General features: G+C 40.6%; 1 protein-coding gene across 1 annotated transcript; it reads left to right on the top strand.

Moving 5' to 3' along the window:
* Nucleotides 1-1,528: 1,528 nt before the first annotated feature.
* LOC127443603 (transportin-2) lies at nt 1,529-22,526 on the top strand. Its single transcript, XM_051702278.1, has 25 exons — nt 1,529-1,712; nt 5,886-5,987; nt 9,217-9,292; nt 9,387-9,536; nt 9,818-9,924; nt 10,214-10,347; nt 10,992-11,073; nt 11,268-11,390; nt 11,502-11,620; nt 11,734-11,794; nt 13,845-14,016; nt 14,163-14,315; nt 14,436-14,661; nt 16,496-16,667; nt 16,861-16,947; nt 17,029-17,136; nt 17,214-17,372; nt 19,083-19,170; nt 19,272-19,370; nt 21,313-21,408; nt 21,568-21,643; nt 21,783-21,882; nt 21,974-22,048; nt 22,135-22,281; nt 22,396-22,526. The coding sequence occupies exons 2-24, from the start codon at nt 5,889-5,891 to the stop codon at nt 22,240-22,242; spliced, it is 2,670 nt and encodes an 889-aa protein (XP_051558238.1). The 5' UTR covers nt 1,529-1,712; nt 5,886-5,888; the 3' UTR covers nt 22,243-22,281; nt 22,396-22,526.
* Nucleotides 22,527-23,615: the final 1,089 nt, after the last annotated feature.

Raw genomic sequence — 23,615 nt, 5'->3', positions numbered from 1 at the left:
TTCTATGATGATTTTAATGTAAAGGTGGTAGAATGCAAACTTTAAAAGTAAATATGCCATTTTGAACTCTTTTGAACTTTCAGACATTATTTATCAGTTGTCTTAACCCGTATTACACTTCACCTAAAAACTCAAACACATTTTACCTATAAGTTAAATAATATTTTAAAAAAATACCATGGTATGACAATGTTTTTTCAGAACTAGTACCATGGTAGTATCATGGAATTGTTTGGAATAGCATACTAATATACTACTCTTACTATTTCCAAGCTTTGTAATATGTATACTGTGCATAGTATGCACATTTTCAGTACGCAAGAATTACCGATTACCTACTACATTTACCAAAATGTGCAGTACACAAAAGGACACAACACAGAATACAGTATCTCACAATGCAAGACACTTTTGCAACGTTGCAACTTCAACGTTTTATTTCAGAGTGACATATGAATCAGATAAATGGACGCCACTTGCTGAATTACTTTCAGTCTGCTGCTGAACACAAATTAAGATTTTAAGAAGAATATTTCAGCTCTGGAGGTCCATACAATGCAAGTGAATGGTGATCAGACATTTGAAGCTCCATAAAGCACATAAAGGCAGCATAAAAGTAATCCATACGACTCCAGTGGTTTAATCCATGTCTTCTAAAGCGATATGATGGGTGGGGGTGAGAAACAGATCAATTTCGAAGTCCTTTTTTACTATAAATTCTCATCCCTGCCCAGTAGGTGGCGATATGCAAGAAGAATGTGAATCGCCAAAAACAAAAGAAGATGAAAGTGGACATTTATAGTAAAAAAAAAGAACTTAAATATTGATCTGTTTCTCACCCACACTTATCATATCACTTCTGAAGACATGGATTAAACCACTGGAGTCGTATGGATTACTTTTGTGCTGCTTTTATGTGCTTTATGGAGCTTCAAAGGTCTGATCACCATTCACATGCATTGTATGGACCTACAGAACTGAGCTATTCTTCTGAAAATCTTCATTTGTGTTCAGCAGAAGAAAGAAAGTCATGAATCTGGGATGGCATGAGGGTGAGTGAACGATGAGAGAATTTTCACTTTTGGGTGAAATATCACTTTAAATATGCAATGTAGTGCAGTGTAGCACAATACTGTTTTGCTATTTTTTGAGGTACCATGGATTCCCATGTAAATATTATTATATATAAATTTATGAATAAGGTTAAGTAACATGGCACTGTTTTAACATCTGATGCCAACATTATAAGCATGTTGAGGGAGGCTAATGACCACATATAATAACACACTATTTAAGTTGGCATTAGTTTCCAACTAATGTTTATATCATGAATTACAGCTATCAAAGTTCATTTAAATTCCACACAAACCCGCATTCACCAAATATATATCATAATTAATCATTATAAATCAATATATTTAGTAGTTTTACTCTAATAAAAATCTAACGGTGATTAGTCTCAGAAGCGTGCTCCATATATGTTATGCTAATGGCGTATGACGTCACCGCCTCGCTACGGAAGCCGTGCAGATTCTCAGCCCGCGATTAACGCGTCCGCCATGCATCAGGCGTCGCCGGCGAGAGACGAAAAATAACAGCACACCCCGCGATCTAAACCCGCAGAAATCCCGCACAACCCGACGGCGAGCGACCCGTTCCCGCGTTCTGACGGCAGAGAGAGCGTCCGAGGAGAGTGATCGCGCGGATTGACGGTGAGAGCGTTTGGCGGGTTAGCACAGCGGCTAACGGCTACATCACCATCTGTGTGCGTGTTTATACAGCGTCGTTATAGACAACAACAACAAAAACAACACACACACATATGATGGGTTAAATGCAGTATTTGTCATGTTTGGTCGGTTAACATGTCCGGTGTGAGATTTGGGAATTGGGTTAAACCGGGCCGCGTAAACACACACGGCCTACATACACACACCTATACACATCCTTACATATACACACACTCCTATACACATCCTTGCATATATATATATGTATATATATATATACATATATATATATGTATATATATACACACACACTCCTGTACACATCCTTGCATATATATATATATATATATACATATACACACACTCCTATACACATCCTTACATATACACACACTCCTATACACATCCTTACATATACACACACTCCTATACACATCCTTACATATACACACACTCCTATACACATCCTTACATATACACACACTCCTATACACATCCTTACATACACACACACACACACCCCTATACACATCCTTACATATACACACACACCCCTATACACATCCTTACATATACACACACACCCCCCATACACATCCTTACATATACATACACCCTATATACATCCTTACATATACACACCCCCACCCACCCCTATACACATCCTTACATATACACACACCCTATATACATCCTTACATATACACACCCCCACCCACCCCTATATACATCCTTACATATATATACACACACACACACACACACACCCACCCACCCATATACACATCCTTACACACACACCCACCCCTATACACATCCTTACAAATACACACACACCTATACACATCCTTACACACACAGTCACGCACCTATACACATCCTTGCATATACACACTGTCACGCACCTATACACATCCTTGCATATACACACTGTCACGCACATACACATCCTTGCATATACACACTGTCACGCACCTATACACATCCTTGCATATACACACTGTCACGCACCTATACACATCCTTGCATATACACACTGTCACGCACCTATACACATCCTTACATATACACACTGTCACGCACCTATACACATCCTTACATATACACACACACCTATACACATCCTTACACACACACAGTCACGCACCTATACACATCCTTGCATATACACACTGTCACGCACCTATACACATCCTTGCATATACACACTGTCACGCACCTATACACATCCTTGCATATACACACTGTCACGCGCCTATACACATCCTTACACACACACAGTCACACACCTATACACATCCTTGCATATACACACTGTCACGCACCTATACACATCCTTGCATATACACACTGTCACGCACCTATCCACATCCTTACATATACACACGCACCTATACACATCCTTACATATACACATCCTTACATATACACACGCATCTATACACATCCTTACATATACACACACTCACGTGCCTACACACATCCTTATATACACACACACACACGCACCTACACACGTCTTTACATATACACACGCGCACCTATACACATCCTTACATATACACACACACCCCTATACACATCCTTACATATACACACACCCCTATACACATCCTTACATATACACACACCCTATACACATCCTTACATATATACACCCACACCCCTATATACATCCTTACATATACACACACACACACACACCCACCCACCCCTATACACATCCTTACATATACACACACACCTATACACATCCTTACATATACACACACACACAGTCACTCACCTATACACATCCTTGCATATACACACTGTCACGCACCTATACACATCCTTACGTATACACACGCACCTATACACATCCTTACGTATACACACGCACCTATACACATCCTTACGTATACACACGCACCTATACACATCCTTACGTATACACACGCACCTATACACATCCTTACGTATACACACGCACCTATACACATCCTTATATACACACACACACGCACCTATACACATCCTTACATATACACACGCGCACCTATACACGTCCTTACATATACACACGCGCACCTATACATGTCCTTACACTCACGCACCTATACACGTCCTTACATATACACATACACACTCATGCACCTATACACATCCTTACATATACACATACACACTCACGCACCTATACACATCCTTACACACTCACGCACCTATACACATCCTTACACACTCACGCACCTATACACATCCTTACATATATACACACACACCTATACACATCCTTACATATACATACACACACACACACACACACCTATACACATCCTTACATATACACATACACACTCGTGCACCTATACACATCCTTACATATACACATACACACTCACGCACCTATACACATCCTTACACACTCACACACCTATACACATCCTTACACACTCACACACCTATACACATCCTTACATATATACACACACACCTATACACATCCTTACATATACATACACACACACACACCTATACACATCCTTACATATACATACACACACACACACACACCTATACACATCCTTACATATACATACACACACACACACACCTATACACATCCTTACATATACATACACACACACACACACCTATACACATCCTTACATATACATACACACACACACACCTATACACATCCTTACATAAACATATACACACACACACACCTATACACATCCTTACATATACATACACACACACACACACCTATACACATCCTTACATATACATACACACACACCTATACACATCCTTACATAAACATATACACACACACACACCTATACACATCCTTACATATACACACACACCGTACACGTCCTTACATATTCACACACACCGTACACGTCCTTACATATATACACACACCGTACACGTCCTTACATATACACACACGCCTATACACATCCTTACATATACACACACTCACGCACTTATACACGTCCTCACAACACATACTATGTTGGTACATACACTGTTCTTTGATCTTCGAGTGTTTGTGTGTGTTGTGTCTTGCTGCTTGTTTCTGGTATAGTAGAGGTCGGCAACCTTTTTAACATGAGTGCCATTTTTTTATTTTCCTGGTCAATGGCTGTGCCAAGTCCACTTGTGAAAATGTTTCTATTTTGCATTTTTCTATTTTTTTTTTTTTCATTACAAATTATATCAGCATAACAGTTTGAGTGAAATTTTTTTGCAAAACCCAATGATTGATATAATCACGATCCTGCATGTAAATTTTCACAGAGCATCTTAAGTGCTTTAATGAAAGAAAACCTGTCTTTTTGTACAAAATGAGTTAACACAGTTAATGTCACAAATTTGCTTATTTGATTACTGATCACGTAATTGTGTGGAACTTAAATATTTGTTATATAATGTCATTGTAATCACTAGCATGCAAGTAACAGCAAGAGAGGAGCAGACTGTATTATTTATATAAATTCTGCACCTGCATTCCAGTCTGCATCTTGATGTAATCCTCATGATCACGCAGTGTGTTTTCATCAGATGAATGGGAGACTAAACACTATTAAAGTGTGACGAGACTCGCACTTGCAAGCCGATCCACTATTTAGCCCTTTTCAGTGAATCGCACCTCCCAACATCCTTATTAAATCACGTGTTGTTCTAAAAACAAAAAGAAACAAATGAAACACTGAATGTAGGCTGTCATCCGTGCAGCCTGATCGAAGCAAAGCAGGCGCGTTTACTCGTGCGATTAACTGAAAGTGAAGCGCTGCCGGCTCGTGATGTGTGAATGGCTTGCACGCGCTGCACTAGTCTGTTGAGTATACTGCAGTCTCGTCACATTTTAACTTTTTAGCCTCCCATTCAGCTCATGAAAACACGCTGTGTGATCATGAGGAAGGATTACATCAAGATGCAGACTGGAATGTAGGTGCAGAATTTATATAAATAAAATAGTCTACTACTCTCTCGCCATTGCTGGCATGCCAGTGATTACCCCTCTGCGTGCCAATGTTGGCACGCGTGCCATAGGTTGCCGACCCCTGTGATAGAGTATTTGTGTAGCGCACTCATTCATCCGTTCCTATCTGTTGTGTTGTGTGTGTGTGTTTGTCTATTTGTGTGTGTGTGTTGCAGAGAATGGAGTGGCAGCCAGATGAGCAGGGCTTACAGCAGGTGCTGCAGCTACTGAAGGACTCGCAGTCACCAGATACGGCCACACAACGAGCAGTTCAAGAGGTATGCTTGTATCACTAGAATCAGATCTTAATGTGTGTGGATGTCTTTAATCCAGGTTATCACAGAATGCCACGTGAAATTGAGCGTTCCAACAGGACAAACAATGAAATATCGTCAACATGATACTAGTCCAACCCTGTCTCAGGTTACTTGATGGAACAAGATGGCAAAATCATAAGTTATCGTGCTCGTACAAAAATGTATGACTTTTATTCCCATAGAAAAAAAATAAGGGAATCAAGGAACGTTTTTACTTTATTAACCTAATAAAGTGTTGAACAAGAGGCTAGCTAAAATGTTATGCTTGTATAAATGTGAACTTTTGTTTGATTGGCTGCTCTCAAAGGGAATAAAAGTCATACCTTTTCGTAATAGCCAAGATGTGCGATATCTTATGGTTTCGCAATCTCGTATGAATTATTGCGAGTTGTCGTGAGACTATAGCCCTATTCGAAAGGGATTAGTTTTCTAAACGACGTTTGAGTTACAATTATTATCACCCGACGTCTGATATTTAATGTACTGATTCGAAAGATCTCCGTGTTTATTACAGAGGTTGGAGTGTTTGTTTTCTAGATGTGGCCATTACAGAACGTTGAATGCATATGTGATAAAAGGTGATTAACGTATCTTTTAAACTTTATCAGTTTAAATGTAAAATTACTTTATCATTTAAAAAATGTATTTTAAATAATTTGTTGATTTAATTGTAATTATACATTATAAATTGTTTATAGAAGTGTCTGATTATAATAAACCCAATGAAATAATAAATATAATTATTACGTAACTGAGTGGAGAAATTAAGGTATCTTACCAGAACTGCCAATTTTCAATATCGACTAGTCGTTCAGTTATTTGAATGACTAGTCTGTGTTGAGGGTAATATTGTATAATTAGACTCTGTTATGGTCACGGGACCCCGATCAGATGCGTTTCAGATCCGAGTAGTCGACCCCACTAACAACTAGTCCGTTGTTGGACGATTAGTTGGCCACCGTATCATATCACTAATCTAGAGCACTGTGAATATAACGCTTGAAAACATATTATTTTAGCTTCGTTTTGGCCTTCTGTCACTGATATTATAGGTGGGGAAAAATATTGATATGTTAAAATATCGTGATATTTTTCCTCGTGATATTGTATCGATATTTGCAAGTTTCCCAAGAGCACAGTGGCCTCCATAATTCTTAAATGGAAGAAGTTTGGAACAACCTGGACTCTTCATAGAGCTGGCCGCCCGGCCAAACTGAGCAACCGTGGGAGAAAGGCCTTGGTAAGAGAGGTGACCAAGAACCCGATGGTCATTCTGGTTGAGCTCCAGAGATCATATGTGGAGATGGGAGAAACTTGCAGAAGGACAACCATCTCTGCAACACTCCACCGATCTGGGCTTTATGGCAGAGTGGCCAGACGGATGCCCCTCCTCAGTGCAAGACTCACACAAAAAAGCACCTAAAGGACTCTCAGACTTTGAGAAGCAAGATTCTCTGGTCTGATGAAATGAAAATTCAACTGTTTGGCCTCAATTCCAAGCATCATGTCTGGAGGAAACCAGGCACCGCTCATCACCTGCGCAATACCATCCCAATGGTGAATCATGGGTTCCAGTGATGTTGTGTATATAGAGAAGAGAAGTGGCCCAAGCACTGAACCCTGAGGTACCCCAGTAAGTAGCTGATGTGGCTTGGACACCTCACCTCTCCAGGCTACCTTGAAGGACCTACCTGAGAGATAGGAATTGAACCAGTCAAGCACAGTTCCTGTGATGCCCAGTGAAGAGAGTGTGGAGAGTAAGATCTGATGGTTGACCGTGTCAAAGGCTACAGGAAGGTCCAACAGAATCAGGACAGATGATCTGGATTTTGCTTTCACCTGTGTCAGCGACTCAGTGACAGAGAGCAGGGCAGTCTCGGTGGAGTCCACTTTTGAAGCCTGACTGATTGTCATCCAGCAGCTTCTTCTGTGAGAGATAGGCAGAGATTTGATTGAAAACTGCTCTATGAATGTCCTTGAGTGGCCCAGCCAGAGCCCAGACTTGAACCCAATCGAACATCTCTGGAGAGACCTGAAAATGGCTGTCCACCGACGGTCCCCATCCAACCTGACAGAGCTTGAGAGGATCTGCAGAGAAGACTTGAGGCTGTAATCGCTGCCAAAGGTGCTTCAACTAAGAGTTAAGGGTCTGAATACTTATGTCAGTGTGATTTCAATTTTTTCTTTTTAATAAATTTGCAAAGATACCAAAAATCTGGTTTTTGCTTTGTTATTATTTGGTATGGAGTGTAGATTGATGTGAAAAAATAAAAATAAAAATGTAAAGCACTTTATCAAAAGGCTGCAACATAAAATGTGAAAAAAAATGAAGGGGTCTGAATACACTGTACATTTGAAAATGCTATCTTCGTGTTGTAGTGTCAATAGGGAAAATGGAGATATTCGAGAAAGATGTTTTTTTTTTTTTTTCGTGATGCAGTCATGTGATCCATTAAACCCAAAACAATCAAGATGGCGGCCCATGTTGTGGCGGCGTTGTTGTGCCTGCTATCCATTTTGATTGCGTTGTTAAAGATAAATGTAACTTTTTACAACATTCACATTGCATTGCTTCAAAGGCGATGGTAAATTTACTCGGAAATTGCAGTCTAGAGGCGGAACACAAGGACTCAAGGAATTGAGTTTCGGACGTACATGGAAATGATGCAGGGCCACGCTGCTTACGTTTTTTTTCCATCATCAGCAGTAAGCATTTCAGAAATTTAAGTGTGGATGAGCAACTTTTGGAAAACATTGAAAACGTCAGTGTGGATGGAGCGTTTCGAAAACTAAAATGCCCTTTTTAAATGTATCTGGATTAATGTGGACGTAGCCTTAAATGCAGCAATATAACAATATGTAGTAATACGTGCTAATACATTTACCTACATATGTTTTTCCACTAAACATGTTGTAAAATGCCATGCAGGGATTTCTGAGCATTTTTCACAAATGAATTTAAATTCCTCTATCAACATTTTTCAATTTTGAAAATATTGTAAACACACAATGTAATGGCAAACCCTTCTCGAACGAATGCAAATAAGTAGTCAGTTTTTCTTTTTTTTTTTTTTTTTTTTTTTTATCCTGATGTTTATAATGGATGGAAAGCTCACTGGCCCCAGATCAGAGCTGTTTTCTGTTTCTGTGATTAGTTTTTCTTATATTGTTTCCTAAATGCTTTCTTTAGAAACTGGAGCAGCTGAATCAGTATCCTGACTTCAACAACTATCTCATCTTCGTCCTCACTAGCCTCAAATCTGAAGGTCTGTGTTTTCCCATCATACATCACTCTAAAAACCCGTAGATTCTCCTGAGCGTCAAAGACCTGATGGAAAACATCTCTCTGTCTGTCCTCAGATGAGCCGACTCGTTCTCTGAGCGGCCTGATTCTCAAGAACAATGTGAAGGCCCACTATCAGAACTTTCCTCCTGCTGTGGCTGACTTCATCAAGAGAGAGTGTCTCAACAACATCGGAGACCCTTCCCCTCTCATCCGTGCCACCATAGGTCAGTCTCAACCCAGGTTGAGTGGGTAAACGTGGGATGGGTTCTTAGAGATCACAGAATCCCATTCTAAACATCACTGTTATGATGTATTTACTAAATGTGTGTTGTAAAATGAGGATGAAATGGTGTATATTTGTCTGACAGTCAGCAACCGTGTGCCATTGTGATTTTAGATTTGTACATTAGTTAATTGATATTTGTTAGAAGAATGTGTTTTGTTGTATATGGTGACAGTCATACAGAGCTGTGTAAGTGTTGACTGATTGCGTGTTGGTCTGCAGGTATTCTCATCACTACTATCGCCTCTAAAGGAGAACTGCAGACATGGCCAGAGCTTCTGCCTCAACTCTGCAACCTGCTTAATTCAGAAGATTACAACACCTGCGAGGTAACATGCACAACGCTTAAAATATCAATGTATATTTTTACACAAAATTGGATAAAAATGGAAAATTACAGGATGCAATTTTGAGATGAATGGATGCCCTTGCTGATGTAACTATGGAACGTAGTAACGGCTGTAACAACTTTTATCAATGCATACTGATTCACAAACTACTTTTAAATGAGACCGTTATTCGTAAAATTATTTACTTTTGCAGTTGGCAGTATGTTAGTATTCCACACCTCTCTGATTTTGTTTGGTCCTGATTTGCTCTGATGAACTGTCTGTATAGGGCTCTTTTGGTGCGCTGCAAAAGATCTGTGAGGACTCATCCGAGTTGTTGGACAGTGATGCTCTGAATCGACCCCTCAACATCATGATCCCTAAATTCCTGCAGTTCTTCAAACACTGCAGCCCCAAGATCAGGTACACTCAAACAATTCTCGCTCTGAATATTGTGTTTTTTGTATTTTGGGTCCCACGGTCATGGAAAACCATAAAATATCAGAGAGTTTTTACATTTCCCTTTCTAGGCCGTGAAAAGTTATTTTTAGCAACATAATATATAAACAGTTGTTTTTGTTTAACATCATTTTCTTTTTTTTTTTTTTATCCCTTTTTCTCCCCAATTTTGAATGCCCAATTCCCACTACTTAGTAGATCCTCGTGGTGGCGGAGGACAAGTTTCAGTTGCCTCCGCTTCTGAGACCGTCAATCCGTGCATCTTATCATGTGACTCGTTGTGCATGACACCGCGGAGACTCACAGCATGTGGAGGCTCATGCTACTCTCCGCGATCCACGCACAACTTACCACATGCCCCATTGAAAGCGAGAACCACTAATCGTGACCACGAGGAGGTTACCCCATGTGACTCTACCCTCCCTAGCAACCGGGACAATTTGGTTGCTTAGGAGACCTGGCCAGAGTCACTCAGCACGCACTGGATTCGAACTCACGACTCCAGGGGTGATAGTCAGCGTCAGTACACGCTGAGTTACCCAGGCCCCCCTTAACATTTTCTTTCTATAAAAAAAAGTTAAACTTAAAAGTAACTTCTCTCTCTGTAGGTCTCATGCTATAGCGTGTGTAAATCAGTTTATCATCGGCAGAGCTCAGGCTCTCATGGACAACATCGACACATTCATTGAGGTGAGTTTACCTCCATTAAACAAGAACAGGACATTAGAACTTAACAATTATTATTGTGTGTGTATCAGTAAAAGCATGATATCAAACTCTTGTTAATATTGATAAGTTCAACTAATTGCTACTTTGCTTTTGATTTCCTGCATTATTAATTCTGCTGATACAGTTTGTTTCATGGTCCTGTGTGTTTTTCTCAGTCTCTGTTTGCTCTGGCGGGTGATGAAGATTGTGAGGTGAGGAAGAATGTGTGCAGAGCTCTGGTCATGCTGCTGGAAGTGCGAATCGACCGTCTCATACCACACATGCACAGCATCATACAGGTACACACATCACACCTGTCAGTCCCTCTGAGATTCGAGTTAAAAGGATCCTTGCATTCCCTCTGAAGGTTTCTGATAGGTGGTTTATATCTCATTTGTCTCTCTGTGCAGTATATGCTGCAGCGCACACAGGATGCAGATGAGAATGTGGCTCTGGAGGCGTGTGAGTTCTGGCTGACTCTAGCGGAGCAGCCCATCTGTAAAGAGGCTCTGTCAGGACACCTGGTTCAGTGAGTACTAATTTTCTGTAGTGTTTGAGAGAGTGACTAAAATTCTGATGGTCTGAATGGCATGTGGATTAATATGGAGTAACGTAGTCTTTGTTAAATGTGTTTCTTCACAGACTCATCCCCATCCTGGTGAATGGAATGAAGTATTCTGAGATTGACATCATCTTACTGAAGGTTAGATACATTTTTCCTTTAAGAACACTCTTTGGCTAAAACTGATTCAGTGAGTGAGCTAACTTGATAATTGCTATAGCTGATTCCGTGAGAGAGTTAATTTGGTAATCACTATAACTGATCCAGTGAGCGAGCTGATTCAGTATTCACCAGAACTGATCCAGTGAGCGAGCTGATTCAGTATTCACCAGAACTGATCCAGTGAGCGAGCTGATTCAGTATTCGCCAGAACTGATCCAGTGAGCGAGCTGATTCAGTATTCGCCAGAACTGATCCAGTGAGCGAGCTGATTCAGTATTCGCCAGAACTGATCCAGTGAGCGAGCTGATTCAGTATTCGCCAGAACTGATCCAGGGAGCGAGCTGATTCAGTATTCGCCAGAACTGATCCAGGGAGCGAGCTGATTCAGTATTCGCCAGAACTGATCCAGGGAGCGAGCTGATTCAGTATTCGCCAGAACTGATCCAGGGAGCGAGCTGATTCAGTATTCGCCAGAACTGATCCAGGGAGCGAGCTGATTCAGTATTCGCCAGAACTGATCCAGGGAGCGAGCTGATTCAGTATTCGCCAGAACTGATCCAGGGAGCGAGCTGATTCAGTATTCGCCAGAACTGATCCAGGGAGCGAGCTGATTCAGTATTCGCCAGAACTGATCCAGTGAGCGAGCTGATTCAGTATTCGCCAGAACTGATCCAGTGAGCGAGCTGATTCAGTATTCGCCAGAACTGATCCAGGGAGCGAGCTGATTCAGTATTCGCCAGAACTGATCCAGGGAGCGAGCTGATTCAGTATTCGCCAGAACTGATCCAGGGAGCGAGCTGATTCAGTATTCGCCAGAACTGATCCAGGGAGCGAGCTGATTCAGTATTCGCCAGAACTGATCCAGGGAGCGAGCTGATTCAGTATTCGCCAGAACTGATCCAGGGAGCGAGCTGATTCAGTATTCGCCAGAACTGATCCAGTGAGCGAGCTGATTCAGTATTCGCCAGAACTGATCCAGTGAGCGAGCTGATTCAGTATTCGCCAGAACTGATCCAGTGAGCGAGCTGATTCAGTATTCGCCAGAACTGATCCAGTGAGCGAGCTGATTCAGTATTCGCCAGAACTGATCCAGTGAGCGAGCTGATTCAGTATTCGCCAGAACTGATCCAGTGAGCGAGCTGATTCAGTATTCGCCAGAACTGATCCAGTGAGCGAGCTGATTCAGTATTCGCCAGAACTGATCCAGTGAGCGAGCTGATTCAGTATTCGCCAGAACTGATCCAGTGAGCGAGCTGATTCAGTATTCGCCAGAACTGATCCAGGGAGCGAGCTGATTCAGTATTCGCCAGAACTGATCCAGGGAGCGAGCTGATTCAGTATTCGCCAGAACTGATTCAGGGAGCGAGCTGATTCAGTATTCGCCAGAACTGATCCAGGGAGCGAGCTGATTCAGTATTCGCCAGAACTGATCCAGGGAGCGAGCTGATTCAGTATTCGCCAGAACTGATCCAGGGAGCGAGCTGATTCAGTATTCGCCAGAACTGATCCAGGGAGCGAGCTGATTCAGTATTCGCCAGAACTGATCCAGGGAGCGAGCTGATTCAGTATTCGCCAGAACTGATCCAGGGAGCGAGCTGATTCAGTATTCGCCAGAACTGATCCAGGGAGCGAGCTGATTCGATAATCACTATTACTGTTTCAGTGAGCAAATAATTTGGAATTTGTTATAACAGATTCAGTGAGTTAGTTAATTTGGTAATAAAAATAACAGTTTCAGTGAGTGAGTTCAGTGAGTGAGTTGATTCGGTAATCGCTATAACTGATTCGTTGAGCCAGTTAATTCAGTAATTTCCAAAACTGATGCAGCAATTGAGTTAACTTGGTAGTTGCAATAACTGATTCAGTGAGTGAGTGAGTTGTCTGACTAATTCAGAATACGTGTTTGGTAAAGATTATTGAATCTCTTTGTCTGTTTCATTAAAAAGAACCAGCAATTAATTTATGAATCGGACATAATTAGCTGAACAACACTCTCTCTCTCTCTCTCTCTCTCTCTCTCTCTCTCCAGGGTGATGTGGAGGAGGATGACACAGTTCCAGACAGCGAGCAGGATATCAAGCCTCGCTTCCACAAGTCTCGTACTGTTACTCTGCAGCACGAGGGAGGAGAGGGGGAGGAGGGAGAGGACATTGATGAAGATGAGGATGATGACGATGACACACTGTCTGACTGGAACCTACGTGAGTAAACTTGCCAATCAGAACTCAGGGATCCATAATGGAAAGTGCTTTTTATTGTTTCTACTGTTTCTATCATACATTATTGTTTTTTGTCTTTTTGTCAGACAGATGGTGTAAATTAACTGCTTTTTTTCATGCGTTTATAGGTAAATGTTCTGCAGCGGCACTGGACGTTCTGGCTAACGTATTTCGAGACGACCTGTTGCCGCACCTGCTGCCTCTACTGAAGGGTCTGCTGTTCCACCCTGATTGGGTCATTAAAGAGTCTGGAATACTGGTGTTGGGAGCCATTGCAGAGGGTTTGTACCTCATACACACATTTACCTAGAGATCTAAATAAGGACATACCTATAAGGTTGATTACAATATACTTATTTTTGTATTATACTAAAAATTTGAACACATTGTCCCTCTGTCAGGCTGTATGCAGGGTATGGTTCCCTATCTGCCCGAACTGATCCCACACCTCATCCAGTGTCTGTGTGATAAGAAGGCTCTGGTTCGCTCTATCGCTTGCTGGACACTCAGCCGTTATGCACACTGGGTAGTGAGCCAACCCCCAGATGCGCACCTCAAACCACTCATGACAGAACTGCTCAAACGCATCCTGGATGGCAACAAGAGGGTCCAGGAGGCTGCCTGCAGGTGTGTGTAATATTTGATATACAGTGGCAAGAAAAAGTATGTGAACCTTTTGGAATTACCTGCAATTATGTATAAATTTGTCTTAAATCTGGTTTGATTTTCATTTAAGTTGCAATAATGGACAAACACAACCTGTTAACTAATAACAAACAAATTATTGTATTGTTCGTGAACATACACTACTGGTCAAAAGTTTTGAAACACTTACTCATTCTTTATTATAATTGTTTTTCACATTTTAGAATAATAGTAAAGTCATCAAAACTATGGAATAACATAAATGGAACTATGGGAATTATGTTGTGACTAAACAAAATCCAAAATAAATCAAAACTGTGTTATATTTTAGCATCTTCAAAGTAGTCACCCTTTGCCGGTAGTGTATTTGAATGCAACATTCAAACATTCACAAGTTAAGTAGGAAAGAGTATGTGAACCCCTAGGCAAACCTAGCATCCAATTAATGAAACGAGATTGGAGGTGTGGGTTAGAGCTACTTTGACTTATAAAAAGCACTCAAACATTGAGTTTGCTTTTCACTAGGCGCATCTGCTGACGTGGACAATGCCTCGCAAAAAAGAGATCTCAGAAGATCTACGATCAAGAATTGTTGCTTTGCATAAAGCTGGAAAGGGTTACAAAGTTATCTCGAAGAGATTAGATATTCATCTGTCCACAGTTAGACAGACTGTCTATAAATGGAGATGATTTAGTACTATAGGTACTCTCCCTAGAAGTGGCCGTCCAGCCAAGATGACTCAAAGGGCACACTGCAGAATGCTCAATGAGGTAAAAAAGAACCCTAGAGTGACAGATAAAGACTTGAAGGAATCACTGGAACTGGTTAACATCTCTGTTCATGAGTCTACTATACAGAAAACATTAAACAGGTATGGTGTCCATGGCAGGACACCACGAAGGAAGCCGCTGATTTCCAACAAAAACATTGCTGCGCTCCTGAAGTTTGCCAAAGACTAACTTGACATTCCACAATGCTACTGGTAAAATATTTTGTGGACTGATGAATCTAAGGTTGAATTGTTTGGGAAGAACACGCAGCACTACATATGGTGTAAAAAGGGCATCACATACCAACATGAAAACATCATCCCAACGGTGAAGTACGGTGGAGGGAGCATCATGATTTGGGGCTGCTTTGCTGCTTCAGGGCCTGGACCGCTTGCCATCATCGAGGTAAAAATTATCAAGTTTATGAAGATATCCTACAGGATAAGTCAGGGTTGTTGTGCACCAGCTGAAGTTGGGTGATGCAGCAGGACAATAACCCAACACATCGAAGTAAATCCACTTCAGAATGGCTTAAAAAAAAAAAGAAAATCCACCTTTTGGAGTGTCCCAGTCAGACCCCAGACATTATCCCAATAGAGATGCTGTGGAAAGACCTCAAGAGAGCCGTTCACACCAGACATCCTAAGAATATGGCTGAGCTGAAGCAGTTCTGTAAGGAAGAACGGTCCAAAATTCCTTCTGAACGTTGTGCAGGTCTAATCCGCAGCTACAGGAAACGCTCACTTGTTTATTGCTGCCAAAGGAGGATTGACCCGTTATTAAATTCAAGGGTTCACTTACTTTTTCCACAGCACTGTGAATGTTTAATGGGATGTGTTCATTAAAGACTATAATTGTTTGTGTGTTGTTAGCTTTAGCACATTGTGTTTGTCTATATTTGGGACTGATGAAGTTGAGATCACATTTTATCCCCAATTAATGCAGAAAACCAGCTAATTCCAAAGGGTTCACATACTTTTTCTTGCCACTGTATTGATATTTAAAGCTAAATAATTTTAGAGTGATAAAGTGTTATCTTTCTCAGTGCGTTTGCCACTCTGGAGGAGGAGGCTTGTACAGAGCTGGTTCCATATCTGAGCTTTATATTGGACACACTGGTGTTTGCGTTTGGGAAATATCAGCACAAGAATCTGCTCATCCTCTACGATGCCATCGGCACCCTGGCAGATTCAGTGGGACATCATCTAAACCAACCGGTAACGTCCAGTGATTCATTTGATGGTTGATTTATTTTCAATTTTAAAGAGCCACGACATTTATAAACATTAGGTTTTGGGATCCCTAATGTAAAGTGGGTTTTGGGGATTTCTCTAGTTTAGAAGGAACCAGCCAGGCCAATATGTCGGACTGCTGCTAGATCTTGGTGGCCTGATCTTTTGTTGTGTACAGGAATACATCCAGAAACTGATGCCGCCTCTGATCCAGAAATGGAATGAACTGAAGGATGAAGATAAAGACCTGTTTCCCCTGCTGGAGGTGAGACACGACAGACATTTACAGCAGTGTTAATGAATCATGGATAAGTGACCCTCATTCATTCTGTTTGTTTGTGTGTAGTGTTTGTCATCTGTGGCTACAGCGTTACAGAGCGGTTTCCTTCCGTACTGTGAGCCTGTCTATCAGCGCTGTGTTACTCTGGTGCAGAAAACACTCGCACAAGCCATGGTAAGAACACAGTCACTCGTAAGTGTCCATTTATATCAGTGGCCTACACAATCATTCACCTGCCTCTCTGTGTGTAGATGTACAGTCAGCAGCCAGATCAGTACGAGGCTCCTGATAAAGACTTTATGATCGTCGCTTTGGATCTGCTCAGCGGATTGGCTGAGGGTCTCGGTGGGCATGTGGACCAGCTGGTTGCCCGTAGCAACATCATGACACTTCTGTTCCAGTGTATGCAGGTACATTGTGTCTGTGTGTTTAAAAATGTGCTTGGTCTCACAGGCTACATACACATCTCTTTTACACCATACTGATTTTGTTTATTTTATTTTGCTGTAAAGATTTAATTTGTTGTATTCCACTGTAAAATAAGCAAGATGACTGATGTGAAAATTTGTTTGTAAGAGTGTAACCCTTTAAGCTTTGATTGGCCTGTATAGAATTTTTTTTTTTTTTATCAAAATATTAATAACTGCAGTTTTAACCAACACAAAATAGGTATCGTTTTAAAGCTTAGTATCATACTTTACAATACATGTAGGCATTATGACCAAAGCTGAACAAGGTTAGAAATTTGCAAATTGTTCCATTTTAATATTTATTAATTTTGTACTGTACATATTATTGTAATTGGTAAAACATCAAACTAATCAAATAGCCAGGGGTCATGTTGTTGAAAAGCTCTCAAAGAGTAGAATACAACCACCCTATTTGTCTTACTTGCAGACAAAATTATAGCAAGTAATAGCCAAGTATATTTCTTTGACATGTTGCATGTAAACAGGTGTTGCTGATATGCAGCGTTTTTACGTATAACTTCACGAAATATAAGTAGAACATAAAATATCACATACCATTACTTAGAGGAGGGGGTTCCCTTTACAACAAGCCCACACACAGCGTAATCGGATGCATAGATCATTCGATAATCCACATGAAGCACAATGTGCACACAGCACATAATGTGCTATCTGGCTAAAAACATGTTAGCTTTCCTGGATCAGATGACTTTGGAAATGATGTAGTACGTTGTCCAGCGTCATGGAACACTAAACCAATCGTATTAGGATTTAGATCACTCCAACCAGAGGTGGAAGTCATCCAAATATGGGCAGAGAGGATCGTTCACTCTAATTACATATGGTCACCAGCAGATGGCGCCAGGTACATGACACAGACTCAATGATGACTCAAATGGCACAGAATGGAACTGAATGAGATCTCGTTACTCATGCTTGCATGTTGGAGAGAGAGCATACCTTTAGACGTTGTTGTATTTGCATGTGTAATTAGTTATTATGTACAATTATTATGTTTTATTTGTTTGGAGAAGTTTTTGGACACTGGGATAAATTATTTTTGTAATGCTATGACTTTTGATTGCTTTGTCGTATCGACACAATTTTAGTCAGTTACAGGTGACATGATTGTGAACAAAACAAAAGTAGTTTTTTGGAGCCGACTTATTTACACCCTATATAATGTCAAAAAAGGAAAATAAGAAGTTTTTTTTGTGATTTGTTTTTCAGCAGTTTCTTAGACCGAATGTCTCGTAATTTATCATAATCTGTATCATTAAAAAAATTTGAAAAGTTCTCTATTTTCTTTTTTTGTAGAGTTATAAGCACTAATTTTTGGTCATGCCACTGAAACAGGAAATCTTTAAAAACACCTTCATAAAGGTGGGAATCCTTAAAGACCTCACAATTTGATTTGATTTTGATTCAAGGAGTCACGGTTCGCTTTTCAGCAACGGCATAGTGGTTCAGATCTTTAGCAAGTGGCTCATTGCCAAATTCTTTGTATAGATTTTTATACAAAGAATCTATAGAATAGATCTATAGATATATCTGACCCACCTACAGAAACCGAATTAGCAGGTATAATAACCAAGAATCGAAGAACCCTTCACCCCTGGCATTTAAATTCACTCACTCTATTGTTTATAGGACACCATGCCAGAGGTGCGACAGAGCTCATTTGCTCTGCTAGGCGATCTGACCAAGGCCTGTTTTCCACACGTCAAACCCTGTATCGGTAAGATGACACAAGCGTATTTAACATGCATGAGCTCTGATATGCCCTTCTGTATGTATATGGAGTCAAATGTAGTAACTGTGTGTTTTGTGTGTGTTTAGCTGAGTTCATGCCAATCCTGGGGACAAATCTGAACCCTGAGTTCATCTCTGTTTGTAATAACGCCACATGGGCCATCGGAGAGATCTGCATGCAGATGGGTGAGCTTTATCTCGCTCATTACATACACTGATACATGACTGATTCATTTCTTTGCCCATTCATTAATATTAGTGTTGGATAATCTTCCTGATGAAATGACATAGATTGTAAATTTTATTAGATATAGGACTGGGTAAAAATATTGATTAGGGATGCACTGATCCAATAGTGATGTTTTTTTCCAGATTGGGTATCAGCCTGATGAGCCCGATCCAAATCCGATACTGTGTGTTAGTCATGGTCATTACTGTCAAGCTCCAAAAATGACATTAAAGAACCATAAAAGCACCATTAAAGCAGTCTATGTGACTCGTACATTTTACTTAAAGTCTCTTGAAGACATATAATAGCTTTGTGAATCTTAAAAGACTGCATTTAATAAACAAATAGTCTGCATGCGCAGCATGCTTCTGTAAATGCTCTGTTGTGTCCACACACACACACACACAGCATGCACTGGCTTATGACGCGCTGCTGTTTTTAGCTCTCAGAGAGACAATATTTGAGCACTCCACACGAACTACATCCTAGATGTAGATGCTCTGTAGTTCAGTTCGCTTATAACATGCATTGATATCAGAACTGGAGGATTCATTTATCAGATTTGAAACTACTGTGAACTAGCCCACACATAGACATTTTAAGGTCACCATTTGGAGTGTTCTGTCAAAATAAAAGCCCCCAGGGTTTTAAAGTTGAGAAGTTACGACTGAACGACTTTGGTTTGATTCGATCTGTGTAATGCGTCTAAAGATGAGATCAACGCAATCCATTTATCATTGAATAATGTCTCTTTTAATACCCTTTCTGTTCTTTACAGTCAGTTGTTGATGTAAAAAAAAAAAAAAAAAAAAACATTTAATTATAATGACGCATAGCACGTGTGCTCTAAAAATAACGTGCGTGTGCTTGTATGTGCTCAGTGGCTGATGCCAGTAGTCTTAAAGAGACAGTACCGATTTAGCACATGTTCTACCTATCTGTGTAAATACTTGGAAATAGTACAAATTATGCAAGTAAAACTAAACATTAACAAAGAAATATGCAATATAATATTATTGATGGAATACACTGAATTTGACATTTTTTCAAAAGCTAATATGTGACCAATATGATGGAAAAACAAATGAAAATATAATTTGTAAAATTAATATTTTAGAATTGGACCTTAAAGGGTTTCTTAGAAGGTTAGATGGTCCCTTTGTAATTAACAGCATTAGCTGAGAGAGAATGTCTTTCATATTTAAGCAAAATGAACATTATAACAGAAATATACCCATTTGAATCGATATCGATTTGGAATCTAATCGAGAGGTTATGAATCGGAATCGAACCGGGACATCTGTGTCAATACTCAGCCCTAGTAAGATACATTTTTAACAACATCAGTGCTTATTTCTAGGGCTGCCCCTGACCAAAGATGATCCTAGTCAACTAGAAGTTGTTAGTTTAAGCCATTATTCGACTAGTTGTCGCACGTTTATGATATTAATTTCTTTAATATATATATATATTGGGGGGCATTAGAAAATGGTTTGAGTTCCAGGGCAGAGAAACAATGTCATAAGTAATATTGCTAACACTGTTCTACATTACAGAGAAATACTAAACCGAAATAATGAGCCTTTAAAATATACATTTTACAAGCGCACGCACGAAGCGAGCCGCAGCGACGCCGGCAAAAGCGGGAATGATTCTGAATGTGTCGGAAAAACCAGCAAGGAGACTGTCTGAACATTTTGTTCATTTATAGAGAGAAATGCACATTAGGGTTGTGTTGACAGACGATGATCTCGGGGATCAAAACCGACAAATCAAAACTTGGTTGACCAAGACTCTTCTCATCGACTAATGTTTAGGGGGCAGCCCTGCTTATTTCATGTTGGTGGTAACGTGAGCTCACTCCAGATTAAATTGATCTGACTGTATGTTGTGTTGTAGGTGTGGAGATGCAGCCTTATGTGGCTCTGGTTCTTCCTCATTTGGTGGAGATCATTAACAGACCCAATACTCCCAAAACCCTGTTGGAGAACACCGGTACCACCTCTCACTTCACACTCAAACATAAAGCTGATCATTACCATTAATTTATAGCTTTATTCAAACATAAAGGCCTTAATATATATAATATTTTCTATATTAATATACTGTATATTTTTAGGATTGTTGTCTAACTCCTCCCCCTTCTATTTATAGCCATAACGATTGGTCGCCTGGGTTACGTCTGTCCACAGGAAGTGGCTCCCATGTTGCAACAATTCATCAGACCTTGGTGAGTCACCATGAAACTTTCTGCTGATTTTCAAACCATTTTCTAGTTTCAATTGATAAGAATAACACCAATGTGTGCGTACACAAGGGTATGTTGCTTAAATATTATAGTAATCATATTTTTGATCGTCTTTTTGCAGGTGCACATCGTTACGGAACATCAGAGATAACGAAGAAAAGGACTCCGCCTTCAGAGGCATCTGCGTGATGATTGGTGTCAATCCTGGGGGTGTGGTCCAGGTGAATTCTGATGTCTTGCTATCACAGTGATGCACTGATCTTAGATGTTCATTTGTAAATACTTTTGTTGCATCTGTCTCTCCCTCTCCAGGATTTCATCTTCTTCTGTGATGCGGTGGCCTCCTGGGTCAACCCTAAAGATGACCTGAGGGACATGTTCTACAAGGTTAGACAAACACATTCATGGAGCTGCATGGTTACGATGGTTACACGGGTGAAATGTTTAAAAGTTCATGTTGTGTCTTTGTGTAGATCCTGCATGGTTTTAAGGACCAGGTTGGCGAGGAGAACTGGCAGCAGTTCTCGGAGCAGTTTCCTCCCATACTGAAGGAACGCCTCTCTGCATGCTATGGCGTGTAGCCCCGCCCCCTCTGCTTCACACACAGCACACGCTGTCAGGTTAGTGAAAATGTATGGACATGAATAGGATCTTAAAGCTGAAGTGTGTCATTTCTGCGACCATAATGATGTCAAAATGTGTCACTTTTTCTTGTCTTTTCTCTCTTTCTCTAGGTTGAATCTTTAGGAGGGGGGAACTCATCCATCTGTGTATTGCACTGCCCTGATCGTGGGGGAGAGGGACGCGATTGGCCGCTCCGCCTGACGGACAGACCCCACGCCCTTTGTGTGTCCATGAGGGTGGGTGGGTGGGTGGGAGGGGGGAGGGGACTCCTCTAGTTAACTGCAGAATGCACCCAATCACAGGGAATAAACCTAAATACGTAGAGAAGAGCGATAGAGTAACCGAGGGAGAAAGTAAACAAAGTGAGCGGGAGGGAGGTCGTAGGTTTAAACGGGAGGGAGGTATAGACTGATATATCTGGTAATAATCGTTAAAAGATTAAAATTAGGGAGGAAGGCTAGGCAGCAACTATTATACAACATTTTTTAAATCTCACGTTAATCCCAGGCATAAGAATCAAACGCATTCACACGCAGACTGACAATAGAGACACTTGCACATGAAGTTGCAATAACTACGAGTGACCTGCGGAGGCAGCACTGTCGTAGCAATAGCATAATCAGACTTTAACACTGAGACTATCTAGGAAAGATTAGCGTCGTTTTTCTTTTTTAGTAATTACTATCGAGGAAAAGAGAACATTCTCAGCTTCAAAAAAGATGGTAAATGCTGTCTTGGATGATTTTTGTTGTTTTTTTGGATCGTTTGTTTGTAAGGGAGCATCTATGAATTCACAGTTTTCATCATCAGCTTCGTCGTCGTCGTTCTGTCCGATTGTCGTCATGAGTCGCTACTTGTCTTATCGTTTATTTTCAGCATTTCTTCTCACTTGGCGTAGTCGGCTTGTAGTTTTCTCCTGGGCTTGGTCAGTGTTTGCTGTCGAAACTCATCGTAGTTTACAGATTTTGAATCTCACCATACTTCAGTCGTTCAATCTTGTTGTGGTTTCCAAGAGATTCGATATCGCCATGAAGGAGCTGGAACGTAAACTCCACAGTGTAACGATCATGATTTGCGTTGTGTGTGTGTTTGGTTGTATGTGTGATTTGTGTAGCTATGTTGGGAGCTTTTAAGTGTTTTTTTTTTTTTTTTCCTGTGTTATTGCCATGATTATTTTATTTTCTTCATATTTCGTATGTGTATTCTGCGTTAATAGGTTGTTAATTGTTTTAAGGTACCTTACACTTGACTTATGGACCCCTATTGACCTGTAAACTGTGACCAACGATGTGTGCGTGCTTGTGAGTGTGAGTGAGTGTACGAATGCATT

The sequence above is a fragment of the Myxocyprinus asiaticus genome, chromosome 7, assembly GCF_019703515.2.
Source record: "Myxocyprinus asiaticus isolate MX2 ecotype Aquarium Trade chromosome 7, UBuf_Myxa_2, whole genome shotgun sequence".
NCBI classification, from domain to species: Eukaryota; Metazoa; Chordata; class Actinopteri; order Cypriniformes; family Catostomidae; genus Myxocyprinus; species Myxocyprinus asiaticus.
Note: the sequence above shows the minus strand (reverse complement) of the source record. Positions and strands in the feature narration are given on the sequence as shown.

Excerpts from the sequence above, each read along its gene's own strand:
- LOC127443603 (XM_051702278.1), top strand. The coding sequence starts at position 5,889 with ATGGAGTGGCAGCCAGATGAGCAGGGCTTACAGCAGGTGCTGCAGCTA. Across the intron at positions 11,795-13,844 it reads TTGACATCATCTTACTGAAG|GGTGATGTGGAGGAGGATGA; the intron begins GTTAGATACATT and ends CTCTCTCTCCAG. Across the intron at positions 21,409-21,567 it reads AACCCTGTTGGAGAACACCG|CCATAACGATTGGTCGCCTG; the intron begins GTACCACCTCTC and ends TTCTATTTATAG.